This window comes from Excalfactoria chinensis, chromosome 1 (assembly GCF_039878825.1).
Source record: "Excalfactoria chinensis isolate bCotChi1 chromosome 1, bCotChi1.hap2, whole genome shotgun sequence".
Lineage (NCBI taxonomy): Eukaryota > Metazoa > Chordata > Aves > Galliformes > Phasianidae > Excalfactoria > Excalfactoria chinensis.
This window is the reverse complement of record NC_092825.1, coordinates 41,637,872-41,651,981: the sequence shown is the minus strand read 5'-3', so window position 1 is coordinate 41,651,981 and position 14,110 is coordinate 41,637,872. Positions and strand designations below refer to the sequence as shown.

The 14,110-nt window shown below is 39.3% G+C and overlaps 1 protein-coding gene across 1 annotated transcript in view; it reads left to right on the top strand.

The window, feature by feature from the left end:
• Positions 1 to 14,110, top strand: part of DCN (decorin) — a 38,036-nt gene that overhangs the window by 2,516 nt on the left and 21,410 nt on the right. Inside the window, exon 2 of the mRNA XM_072326506.1 lies at positions 1,788 to 2,020. Coding sequence (XP_072182607.1) covers positions 1,816 to 2,020 — 205 coding nt within the window. The 5' untranslated portion in view covers positions 1,788 to 1,815. The remainder of the gene's footprint in view (positions 1 to 1,787; positions 2,021 to 14,110) is intronic.

Sequence of the window (14,110 nt, the reverse complement as noted above, 5' to 3'; positions counted from 1 at the left end):
TTGGAAGTCTTTGGGACATCTGAAGAAGTTAGATGCTTGTCTTTCTGCTAGGTGGATGACAGAAATGTAAACTCTGATGTTAACACTTGCATGGTTGATAAGGTCACCTTCCCATCCTCTCGTGACTGAGCTTCAGAAGTTTCTGCAGGACTGCATTTTTGGCATCTGTATGTAAAAATCTGTAAAGGAAATTGAACCCAGGAACAGTACAGATTGTATCTAATTCCAGGCCTGTGATTTTTATTTATCTAGCATTTTTTTCTACTGACCATTTGTGCTGGAGTACCTGCGTGTTCTGGAAAGAGAGGCCTCAGTATGCAGCTGTCACCTATTAACAACTGTCCTATCTAGCATATTTCAATACAGTGAGGGGGATGTTCATTTTCCTCTCCTCCCTCTCAGTTTTTTTAATCTCCATTAGTCAAAATGGAGCTGGGAAGTACTATGTGACGCTCTTAACTGTTAGCTAACTTCTAGATAGGATAGAACCCAGTTAACACCCAGAGAAGGCATATCAGAGGTAAATTTCAGTGATCCAGTTATTGACCTGAAGAAGCAATTGGACATCTTTGCTTTCACTACAAAGAGCAATATCTGTAATCAGAATTGTGCTATTGATTTTAAGAAAAGGCTCCTAAATAAGGAACAAAACTGTCTATCACTTGATGAATTGAAGACAGTTTTCTTTTTTATTTAATTGTGGATTGTTTATACACCAATGAAAGGTTGCACAACATAAGCTTCCTCATGTAAATTAAATAGTAATAGAAGGTAATTTTTAGAAAGTAGGGTACAGCCTTGATACAAAGTCTAGAAAAAAACCACTGTTTTGGAATTTTTCCCTAGTGTACAACAGAGGTAGCCCAATATACAGTGTCTTGAAATGCATTTTAGGCCTAAGTCCTGAGAACACATGCTTAGCAGTTTTCCTTATTATTATCAATGGCAGTTCACACTTGTGTGAAGGTACTCCTGTGCATGAAAATCTGCAGGGTGGGACCCTGAAGTACCATTTGAACATGTGCTGACAATACTGAAAGCGCCAGTTCAAATGTCTAAGCAGTACAAAGCAGATGATTTTCAGAGTGCATTGTTATGAGGTAAAATCCCCTAGCCAAAAACTTGGAAAGAAAGCCAAGAATATCCAATGTAATACAACACTGTGTTCCTTCTTATTGTGTTGTTTAAACTGGGAATTAAGAATAGCTTATTTTAAAAACTAAAGATCTTTCTCTGTCTCTCTCCATCCCATTTCTAGATCTTACTCTTTCTCAGTCAGCTCTACTAGGATATAATTCAAAACACACAGCAAACTGGCACTTAAAAAAAAAATAGATTTCTCAAGATACAAAATACTGCATTACAGTGAGTTTGGGAACCTCAGGTTCATCCCGAGGGAACAAACTCACTGCCATGAAACAAATGTTAATGAAATCAGACTATTCTGTTGGCAGAAAACATACACATGGAAAATGTGGCTTATTGTGTTGACTGTTTTGCATAACAAAATTGACAGTGCTGCCTGTTCCTAATAAATATTACTCTAAATATGCAAACAGATGTATCTAGAGTTGCCTTTAAACCATCTTGTGGGGGGGAAAAAAAAGGGCTATTGACAAGTAGTTACCAGACTGCTATCATATAACTGTCCTATTTTCACCATTCAGTTTTCATTTATCGAAAGGAATAGTTATGCAACTGTGGATATGTTGGACCTCCTTCAGCAGGAACTATGCAGCTATGGAAAATTGCTACTTTTGTTTTAAATCCTCTACTGTCGTTCCTAGGTTCTGCCTGGAGTTGATGAACTGAGCCATGAGGCTAGATCTCCTCTTCATCCTACTGCTGCCAGTATGCTTGGCCACGCCATTCCACCAGAAGGGCCTCTTTGACTTTATGATGGAGGATGAAGGGTCAGCTGATATGGCTCCAACAGATGATCCTGTCATATCTGGATTTGGGCCAGTGTGCCCCTTCCGCTGCCAGTGTCATCTTCGTGTTGTGCAGTGCTCTGACCTAGGTAAGCCCAGGAGTGTGTTCATAGGGTCGTGCCTGTGAGGCTGGACAGTTGTGAACACAAAATATTCTTTATATTTTATGTATATTTTATGAACATACATTTCATTTGCTCTTGGAAAAGCACAGATCTCAGTTGCAGGGAAAATCGCTTTTCAAGGTTGTGTCTTCAAAAGTATATTAAATAAATTCAGTGAGGTTAAATGTGGGGATGGAAACATTTTAAAAGTTCTTAAATTGCACAGTCCAGACTTTAACACTCTTAATCATACTGTCGAGTACCTCAACATAGAAATCATCCTATTTCCATAGGATTACATGAGCATGGAATAACGAACACTGAATCATGGAACAATCAACCTTGGAACCAGCTCTTTGAAGGAAAGAGCTTGGAAACTCTCCAAAACAATGAACACATTTTGGAGCGCCTTATTAAGTATCTTTCTTAGACAATGTTCAAGCTGAAATCATGAGAACCTTTCTCACAAACTCCCCTCACTCCCACATGTACAAGGGCTTGTCTGTACAGTAAGACCAGCAGAATGTGAAGCCATGCCATCTGTCACTGTATTCTGACTTTATAATGCAAAAATCTCCAGTAATGAAGTTGATTCCAGCAAAACTGCTTCTGGTTTGTGCCAATGTTATTTGGTGAGCGTGTAGTGTAGAAAATTAAAGGTTTTGTTCGTTTGTATGTTTGTTTTTCCTCACAAGGAAATTAGGCAGTATATTCAATGGACAGACAAGTAGTTTTCCCTATGATTTTATATATACATATATTTCTAATGAATTCTCTCTGCTGTTTGAATGTATTTCTGGTGTTTCTATTTTACTAAGTTATTGCATTATCTTTGATAATTACTGTAAGTTATGACACAACTCTAACAAATAGGACCTGGGTCTCATTGTGGTGGGTGTTGTACAATTATAAAATGAGGGGAAAACATTAGTTATATCCCTTGAAACTTCTGTGAATTTTTAAAGTAAGCCACATAATTACGCAATAGATATGTTTGGCAAAGACCCAGTGAACAAAGCAAGCCAAGTTGCACAAACTAGCACAGACTAACCTACCCGTGCATTCACAAAGCTTTTACAGTAATGGCTCCAAAGAAAGACACTTTTTCACTATTTAGATGATAGATACTAGCAAACATGGAGTGTCTAGTGGAGAGGAGGTTGCACCACATACATAAAGATCTCAGACTCTTATTTTCATACAAACATAGAATCACAGAATTGTTTGAGTTAAAAGAGACATTTAGAGGTCATCCAGTCCAACTCCCCTGAAGTGAACAGGGATACCTACATCTAGATCAGGTTGTTCAGAGCCTAATCCAACCTGGTCTTGAATGTCTCCAAGGAGGAGGCATCTACCACCTCTTTGTGCCATCTGTTGCAGTGCTTCATTGAGCATTACTGTAAAAAGCTTTTCCCCTATTTTCAACCAAGATCTCCCCTGTTCTAATTTGAAACCATTTACCCTTGTCCTATCACAGGACACCCTGCTAAAGCATCTGTCCTCTTCCTTCTTACAGCCACACTTTAGATACTGAAAGGCTGCTATTGGGTCTCCCCAGAACCTTCTCTTCTCCAGGCTGAACAGCCCCAGCTCTCTAATCCTGTCCTCATAGGTTGGTCAGGCTTTGATAAAGCCATGTTAGTTGTCTCAGATCACCTCCCTGTCTTCCATATATATTAGCATAGTTTCCAGGAGGATCTTCTCTACGATCTTTGTCAGCACAGAGATGATGCTGAAAGATCAGTAGTTTCCTGGATCGTGCTTTCCACCCTTCTTAAAAATGGATGTGTCACTGACTTTCTTCCAGTCAGTAGGGACTTCATCTGGCTGCTGTGACTTTTCAAATATCACTGAGAGTGGCTTACATCAGCCAGTTTCACTAGGACCCATAGACTTATGGATGTTCAGATTCCCTCGGTGGTTGTAAACCTGACCTTTGCTTACAGCGGGAAGGACATTGCTCCCCTTGTCCCAAGATTCCAGCCCAACCACTTGAGGGGTGTTTGAAGAGCTGTTGCCAGTGAAGACTGAGGTAAAAAGTTGTTGATTACCTCAACTTTGTCCTTGTCTGTTACCTGTGTGCCTGTATTTCCCACTTGTGGGAGTACACTGTTTTAGGTTTTCAATGTCTGGTTGCAGCTGTAGAAGCTTTTCTCATTCTTTTTGCCCCTTGCCAAATCCAGTTCTGATTGGGCCTTGGTCTTCATGACCCCATCCCTACACAGACTATCGCCATCACTATACTCCTCCAAGGTTACCTATCCCTACTTCCACTGCTTGTGCATTTTCTTCCTGCTTTCTGGTTTGACTAGCAGGTCCCAGTTCAGCCATGCTGGTCTATTGCCTTTCTTTCCTGACTTCCTGGAAATATATATCTGGGATGGAGGATTCTTATGCACTAAGGAAAGCTTCCTTCAAGATCTGCTTGCTCTGCTCAGCTTTCTTGGTCTTGAGGACAGTTTCCTGTTGGGACGATGGCTTCCCAGGGGACTGTAATTATTGTTATACTGGATAACACTGTTCGAATTAAAGATATTTTAGGAACTTTTCCCCAGTCTATTTCAATTCTACAGAATTGAATTCAGTTAAAAAGTAGAGTTGTTCACACAGGAGCCCTTTGTTTTTATGCTTGCTCCCACATTCATTCAGTTCCCTCTCACAGACACGATTTCCAGAAGATTGCTCTGCATACTGCTGCTTCTGGGTTAGTAAAGTTCCATACTGTCAAGGAGATTTGAGAATAAAGTGATTAAAGCCTCAGTTCTGTGTTCCCCAGATAACTTTGAGAGAGATGATAAGAAATACGTATTCAACTTGGTTTAAGCCCACACAGTGCAGATACTGGAATGAGAAGACAGCGCTTTTGAAGCAGCTGGGCTGATAACATCCAGCCTCTGGGCACAGAGGAAGAGACATCTCCCAGGGGTTCAAATACACAGCACAGCAAAATAAGTAATATTTCCCTGGCAGAGCTCAGGGAATTTATAACCATTCAGTGTTCCAGCCTCAGCTTGAAGTTTCATCCATCCCCACCACATGTGGTTACAACAGCCACTTCTGGACCTGGCCCAAATGAGATGCTTATCAGAATGCAGGCTGCCCCTGAGAGCAGGGACAGGACAACTGAGTATACCTCTGCTCCACACTCTTTCAGTCTCAAGTCCATTTCTGTGTGACTCAGTCTCCATCTAGATCAGATTTACCCAATTACTCTAGGAAAGCTGGAAGCTGGCTCTAAGAGCTCAGCATTTCTTTGGGAACAGTTAAAGTGCTGCCAGGATGACCTAGTGTGCTTGTTGGCTGTCAGTGGGGGTGCAGTGATCAGGCTGAAGCCATAACACCAGCATTGAGGACTGCACCTCCCTGAAAACCATCACTCCTGGCTTGCCTTTCCCTGCAGCTTAAGGCATTTCCTACCCAACCAAATTAGTTATCTCTCCCACCTAAAATTATCACATTTAATCATCTCGTCCCACGAGTACTAATTGAAGAAAAGCTTCAGGCAATAACAAGACTCCTCCCAAGGACATATTAAGAACATTCTAGATTAAATCTCTGTCCACAAAGGAAAACTGAAACCTGGATCCTGTCTTGCACTCGGACTCTGGCCTGGAAGAAAGGGGCCCCTTGCAGCTGGGTGCAGAGGGCAGGTCAGAGCAAGGCATCTGAGAGACCTAACGTGGGCCTTCTCTTCCTCTGTAAACCTCATTTGGTCCTCAAAGGGGCATTTACTATTTTTAAACTTCTGCAGCGTAAGGAAGAAACTCACTACGTGACTTAAACTTATGTGAAAAAAACAAAGAACAAAAAACAGCCAAACTATCACAATCAGGATCCAGAGATCAGGTTTGTTCCTTTGATGGTTACGTTTTCTTGTCCAGTTGCCACTTCTCATGAGGATTGGAAGGGAATATTAAAAATAATAATAATAATTAAAAAAATAAATAAAAAAATCTGAACTCTGAAAAAAAAGAGGCCTGGTGGTCCAGTTTCACTAGTGTCAGCTGAATTTTCTCATTCTTGTATTTTCAAGCTTCAGTCAAATCTTCCCAGGCACATACCTCTGAATTAATTTATTTTGCCTCCAAGCCAAAAGCTGAACTAGCAGGAAGGAGAGCACTGTCTTCTCACACCCTGAAGAAGAATTCTCTCAGAGGTGCAGTTACTGACATATTGAGAACAGAACCGTGTGCCTACCTTATATGAGATTAATTACCTTTGTGCAGCAGGCTCAAGGATCTTTGTGATACTTTTATTAAAGTGCTGCCTTTTCTGAATTTCCCTCCTGTTGCTAAAAGGAGGTTCACTTTTTAATCATGCTTTGGTGAAGATATTATTGTGCCATAGCTGGATTTTCCATAGAGGTTACTGTCTTTCTTATTCACATGCACTGCAGAGTGACCAATACAGCTAGTCAGAGGAAACTTGCTATGCTGCAAAATAATTAATGTAGGGAAGATATTGCAGTTGAGCAAATATGCCTGATGAAAGCCCTAGCAAGGCGTAACAGTTCAGTTGAAGTCCCAGATTTCCAAAGAGTGTCTCAAGCAAAGGTTGCTCTCAGAGAGCCCTATTAGGCAGGAGGATGTGTATTTATTCAGCCCAGATCAGATGAAGATACAGAATGCTCCCTAAGCATGTTCAGTGACAGTGGACAGAGCTTTACTTGACCTTCCGATGAGTCTGACAGCCCCTTAGGAAGTGATCAGTGTAAGTGTTCTGCAGAATGCAGTAACATTGCCTTCCTCAGAGACTTCACCAGGTTGAGGGTTCCTCCAGCTTTCTTGCTGTGAGAATCCATGCAGGCTTTGTGGTCTCCAAAAGGTGCAGGAGAGATGAATGTCAGTAATTAAAGTTGAAGCAGTGTTATATCTTAAATGGGATCCTTAGTCACAGCCCAGAAAGGTGAGTTTTCTCCAACTGTAAAGAAGGGTGTATTAAAGCTCAGTATGGGTGCTGGATTGTGTATCTTAAGAGTACTTTGAGATCAGCAGGAGAAAAGCTCACAGATGTGTAACGCATTATTCCAGGGATCCAGTAACATGAGTCAGTTTATCTGAATTTACCAAGTGTCTACATTGTATTAAATGATGATTCATAATGTGTCAACGTGTCAACAGCTAATTTATTTGTTGACAGAAGGCAATTTATCTCCTTGTGCAAAATATTCCAGAAGTGTCTGAACACCAGTTTTCTGATCTTCATGTGTTTTTCACTTCATTCTTGGGATCCTCATCTCTCTTTTTTAAGGAAATCAACTCCTTTGGGACATACTTTGATTTGAACTTCCATAGTCAACACTAAATACTCTTACAGAAAATCATAGAATCATAGAATTACTCAGCATAATAATACTTACCTTATTGGTGATCAGTCCCAATCATTTTATGAGTTCCAGAAAACAGATGGAGTTACTCCTTGGTATTATTTGAATATCATCTTTTCAAAAACATAATTCTTAAAGCTAAATGTTTAGCTCAAAATCCAGCGAGTTTCTAAAAGTGCAGTAAGAAAAATGATAAATCTGTAAATAATAAGATATTAAAAAATACACTTTTAACCAAATCTTTTGTTATTTGACATTTTAATTGATGAAACTTTAGGTTACATTATTTCATATTTTATTATTTTCTTTCTTCCAACGATAAGGGCTGGAGATTTATTCCTTTTCTGTTTAACAGAAGCTGAAACTCTGAGGAAATTTCCTAAATCCATATCTAACAAGAACCATGATCAATAAAAATGGTACTGTGAAATCTAGGGGAATATATTGCTGCTTAAACAAATAGTAGCCCCTGTTTAATAGTATAATGGCCTTGGAACTCAGACTAAATGCCTTTTTAGACATTATCAAAACACAACTTATGGTGCTTCACACAGAAATAATTAGGCTTATAAGAATTATTATAATAATATTCTAAACAATAATTGGGCTAAAATAATTTTAATATCATGTGATAATTAGGTGAATTGTAAGACTGAGACATATTGGAGATAAGACTGTAGGACCTATCTGAAGCATTACAGATAAGATATAGAAGTGATTTCAGGTAATGTTCATTACCTAAGTGTCATCTGTTCTCCTTCCACAGTGATAGGGCATGGGGCAGTTCTTCCTGCCTAAGGTGGACAATACTGACTGAAAGTAGAAATCCTTCCTGGAGAATTAGGCTCCTGTTAGAAGGCCTCAGTGGTCACTTGAGGGTATACAACTGATTTTCAAATTAATGAAGAAACGTGTGATGAAATTAAAGATTGAAGAAGGCCACACAGGTTAAGAGCATTATTATTACTATTATTATTATTATGTTCCTTGGAAGTCAAAGAAAGCAAAAAGAAAGCCCTATACTCAGTAAATCTTGAAAAATTATTAAGAACAAAATATTTAGAACACCATCTTGAGAAGTTTTCAAGAAAAAAACAAAAAAACAAACAAAAAGAAAAAAAAACAACAAAAAAAAAACTTGGCTAGATGTAGGATTTTCTGTATTTATAAACTATGGTTAGGTTTCTCCTGTGCAAGAGCAATAGGCAGGCCTTGTTGCATTGCCACTAGTTTTACAACCTGTATTGCTGATGTTCCAGTTCCTGTTGACAGACATGATTCTGGGTGAAAGTTAGTCCATTCTAATTATATGCTTTATTTTTTCATTGCCTGCTCCAAGGTAACAGTTACCACTCATCTGTGCCTTGGGGTTGGTTTGCTTGGTTGACTTGTTTTGGTGAGGTTTTTTTTGGACGATTCTACATCTGTTTGCTTGGTTTAGACTAGGGAACATACTTTAATATAGCCTAGTAGAGGGAATGGTAATCTTAAGTGCCAAATACAAGTGGTATGAGAAGTGACTGTTTTCTGCATCAAGATATGACAAGGGCTGGTTTCTAAAATATCCCACTCTTCAAATAAATAACTAATAGATGGATAATAAAGCATGAATCAATTGTTGTGACACTGCAAAAAATAGCAGGTGATTGAAGCACTTGAGATGTACTAAAAAATCATTAATGATATCCACTAATGCTATTGAAATCTATAATATGTGTATTAAATTCTTTACATCTCTATTGGATGTAGTGTTTGGTAACACATATAACTATTTAGGAACTATTCTTATTTTCAACATAATGAAGCCTGTGCTGTTCACCTGCTAAAGACTCTCTGCCATGTCCTAGGAGGACCTAAGGACTCCAAGAGTTCCTTCCCAGTGTTTACTGTGCAAATAGGAATGTGATCTGGGAGTTTGTGTCCGACTTGAAGCCACCAACGATAACAGTAAGAAAATGCCATTCTCAGGAAAACCACTTTTACAAAGCCCAATTGCTGTGGTATTTAGAAAAGTTCCTGTTTTTAAACAAGTCTTCAAAATACCTCTTTCTAACCAAGTTTTGACATTTCTAACCCTTATTAACTTTGGACTCAGTAGTCTGTGTATTTCTTTATCCATATCCTGGATCTGTCATGCGGCTACAGGAATTAAAGTTGTTTTTTCTTAAGGTTTCAATCTTTTCTTAAAGTTTAAGTCTACAATATATGCTTTTTAATTTCTCATACATTCTTTTGCAACTTATTTCTCCTGCTTTTAGTGTTCATCCTGACGAAAAGTATTAGCAGATGTTAGAATTCAAGTTCTGTCCAGTTGTATTACATTTTATAGTTTATTCCTGCAAGGCATTTTTGTCCTTTACACTAGGAAAAGAAAACAGATAGGTGGAGTGGAAATTTCTTATTGGCTTCTCAGCAAGGAAAGAGATGGAAACAGTGAACACAGAGACTTTTGAGACCAAAGGCCGTACTTGCAAGTGGTGGTTATGAGGGAACACTTGTGTGTTTTGTGCTTTTGGTGCTTTTGTACAAATCATGGGATTTATAGTGTTCAACATGTCTGTGTCCTGTTGTCAACAGGATTACATTTGCTATACAGTCAAAACTACTGACTTAGGCATTCTATAAAGGAAGAAAATGGTGAAAAACAATATGTAAATATTCCTTGTGCAGTCTCTTTGCATGCTTTTAAGTGAGGACAACAAGGAGTGCATCCTCTACCAGCCTTTTGTTACTGATTAGAGTACTTTGAATTGCTACAAAAAACAAAAGCCAACCAACAAACAAACAACAACAACAAAAAACTGATGAGGAGAAGATGCTTGCAGTTCTTATTTCACTATGAAAAAGAATGCAATAAATATGCAATGCCATGAAAACCAGAAACCACTTCTGACCATCTCATTTCTTGTCAGCTTTATGTAGTTAGTGGCAAGATAAACGGGCAGGTTGAATGCTCCAGTATTTAAGATACTCAAATATAAATGACTTTGCAGCTTGGTCCTGCAATATATCATCATCATAATAGAAATGTGCAATAGGTCATCCTAGATCCAGCTTCTTCTGCACTGTTTGCATCATCTAACATGTGGAAGCCCAGGATAACCTCAGTTTCTGTGCTGGAGAATTTTCACTTTGAACACAGCTAATCACAAACTCCATAAGTTCATTTTCCAATAAATGTTTTCCCTTATACCACTCCAGTGAGAGCCTCAGAAGCTAACCTGGCTCTCAGTGAATTCCTATTTTAGATTAACATGGAAGAACTGTGTACTAGCACAACATCCACTCTCTCAAAAAAAACTCCTCACTGAATATTTTTGTATAAGACGTGTATGAACAAAGACAAAACTAAATTAGCCAAACAGGACTATGATGCAGTTTATTTCCATAAGCTCAATTAGGATTTACATGCCTTCAAACTGAGGAGCTCATACTAATTCTTTACCCATGGGAAGTACAAACGAGAAAGAAAAGGGAACAGAGCTAGCCATGTCTGTATAGTAGAAGCAGGTCATAATGAAATTAGGGCTGTGCAATAGCCATGTAGTCAGGGAAGGAAGGTGTAAGTTTACTGGAAAGTAGAAGAGCTCTTCCCAAACTGCTCTTTATTGCTGCCTCTTTATGTTAGTGCTAATTCTGTTAAATTCTAAAGCAAGGATTAAGAATGGTATCCTTAGATTAATATCTATTGCCTGCTGCTTGAACCATGAATCAGGAAAACATCCTTACTCCAAAGGGTTGTTAAAAATTTAGTGTTAGGTAGCATTCAGTTTTCCCAGTCATTGTAATGGTCTCTTCTGAGTACTCTAAAGACATGCAAGAAATACATATTTATTATCAATGCATGAGTAGTCATGGGTAGTGCATCTGCATTGCATCCACAGTGATTGAAGTTACAATGCACAACGTGCTGGCAGATTATACAAATCACACAGGGCTGTTGCTGTTCTCTGATGGGATGTTTTATGTCAGTAACCATGACAGTAATGTCATGTTGGCAATTCTAGCAGTTACTTCAGAAATCTCACGATAGTTGATTGTTTTACGTAATGCCTTCAGCCCTGAAGGCTCATGATTTTTTTTTTTTTCAAAATACTTTTCTGCCTTTCTAAGATAAATCTCTGCTTCTTGATAAGGTGTACATCTTCCAGACCTTTGAATTTAACAGTCAGTTAGAAAGAACACAGAAAAGGGATTTGCTTGATTTTGAGTATTAAGGATACATCATTACTTCTTGGTATGAGTTTGGAGCCAGGAGACTGAATCTATCTGTACCAGAAATGTGACTAACACTGAAAAATGATTCATAACATCTGTAGCTTGCAATATCCTTTATACTCTGAAATATGTGTTCAGTACACAGAGTGGGTGGAAATGGAAGCAAGCAGATAAGCTATGCACTCATTTTAAAACCTTTGCTGTGACTTTTTCAATTTTTAGTACTATCATAAGAGATAACTGAGCAGTTGATCACAGTGTGTGATTTTATTACTTTTTTTGCTGTTCTTCATTCTATTCTGGGAAGCAGTGTTATAAATTGTCACGATTCTGTTATTTTGTGAAATGTTTACTGGGAGAAAAAAATAAATAAATACAGGGTAGTGGTATATCTGTAGATCTACTTCTGTGAGAGGCCTTCCCAGCAGGGGATGGGTTTCATTTTCTCATTCTTTCATAAGGGAAGAGTCAGAGGTATACAAAAATAATCTGTGAAGAAAATAAGCCCCAAATGGATCTTAATAGATCATGAATCTTATAGACTGGAAGCAGGAAAAACATCTGAAAATGGTTAAAAGTCCCCTTTAAGAAGAGAATTTTAAGTTTCAGGTATTCTAGTGGACACTCCTTTTTAGAACAATCACACGAGAAAAATAGTACTCCACTTTTTCAGATTTTTATTTTTTTTATTAATAAAGTAGTCATTAGTACTGATAATTTCATAGGGAATGAGAAAGGTGGAGAACAGACTTTTACTTTGAAAGTGGGAGAGAGAAGGAGTCTGTGTATACTTCTCAGCAAAGAAAGGCATTTGTTTCTTATTTTTCTGGCTGGTAGGATGCAAATTATGAAATTAATCTTATTTTCAAATCCTACACAATAGAGAACATATTTCCAGTAAATACTCAAGTACAAAGCCTGGGAAAGCTTCAGTGAACTTTTCTAAGTCCTGTTCTTTTCCACGGCCAAGACTGCTGAACCCATAAGCTTGCCATTCACCCCATGCATCCCAGAATACATGCGGGGTACCACCAAGGGCATTCAACCCGGGGAGGGAGGGAGGCAGGGAATGAGGGGTGCTGCCTGCTGTGGGACGAGGCAGAGCCTGGCTTGGAGCAGGGAGAGCATGCAGCAGAGGAAGCACAGGCAGCTGCCAGAGAGGCCTCCTCTGCCGGGAGAGCAGCCACTGATGACCACGGCTGGGAATTACACGTAGCTCTGGCCAAATTCCTCAGCTGGCAGCAGCTGTTAGTGGAAACTGAAGCAGACTTGAAAAGAACCCTATTTTATGGCCCCTATGATAATAATCGTGAGTGTTGGGATGTAATAACACATGTATCTGAGCTGCAGAGTTCAGATCTCCCCTCTGCCTTTTGACCCCTTCTCCCAGCTGGGGAAGGGAAGGATTTTCCAGCGGAATGAGCCCCATCCTCAGTTGTTGTAAAATGGATAGGAGAACATGGGGGAAAAAAAGAAGAAAAAAAAAAAAAAAAGAGAGAGAGAGAGAAAGAAAAAAGCACAGCAAACTGCTGCATTAAGTAGTTTGTAGTAAGCATGGTTCTCTTTTTGTTATTTTGACTATGTGGTCTCAGCACTACAAAGACGCAGTTCCCAGGGAAGCGTCTTCATCTCTGGGCTACAGACTCAGACTCCCATTTGCTTCGTTTCTCTCACTAGCCTCATAAATCTTGCATTCCTTTTCTGTGGAGCTGTATGGCTTCAGCAGAAACGTGGCCCCATGCCAAGCTGCAGACTCTCACTTCTGAGAAACTGAAGGAGCGAATTGAATCCCCTTCATAGCTAGTGGGGTTCAAAAGCCATCCCTGACATTTTGGGGGTTAAACAATTCCACAATTGCTTGATCGCAGCTCCTGCAGCTGAGTGCGTAATTCCCTGTGCTGCCAAAGTAATGAAGTTTGCCTTGTATACTGAAATCCCTAATCTCCCTTAGTCCTCAGAATATTCCCAAATCCCTGTTACATCTCCTACACCTGCTTAGCCGGTTAAATGTCAGTATATGTGAGTTGGGCTGGTGTATCACCATGCTGGAGATGACTGTCCACTGCCCGATGGTCTCTCTAGAACTCAGTAAATGCTGAATTATACCAGACTTAGCCTTACTGTGTCATTAGCTTGGCTTGTTTCTGCCTAGTTTCTGGTTTCATAAATCTCCAGACCCACGGGACCTGTGTCTTCTCCAGGTGGTGAGGCACAAACAATCAGGCAGGCATTATAATTGTGCAAATCTAATTTACTTAAGGAATCATGACAAAGCAATACACACCAGATAGACAAAATCTCATTTAGACAAGCCTGATTTCTCAGTCCTCTCACTAAAGAGGGGTTCCTGGACCTGAGAAATTCTCTCCACTGAACATCTTCTATATGGTTGTAGTTGACCCTTTCCTTCACTACGCTTCCAAAAGTGAGTGTGGATCCTTGTTGTCTTGTGTGATTGAAATCTGCTGATCATCCAGCTCTGCTAGCCATCCCTCTGATGCATTTGATTGCATTAATTATTCCAAGCA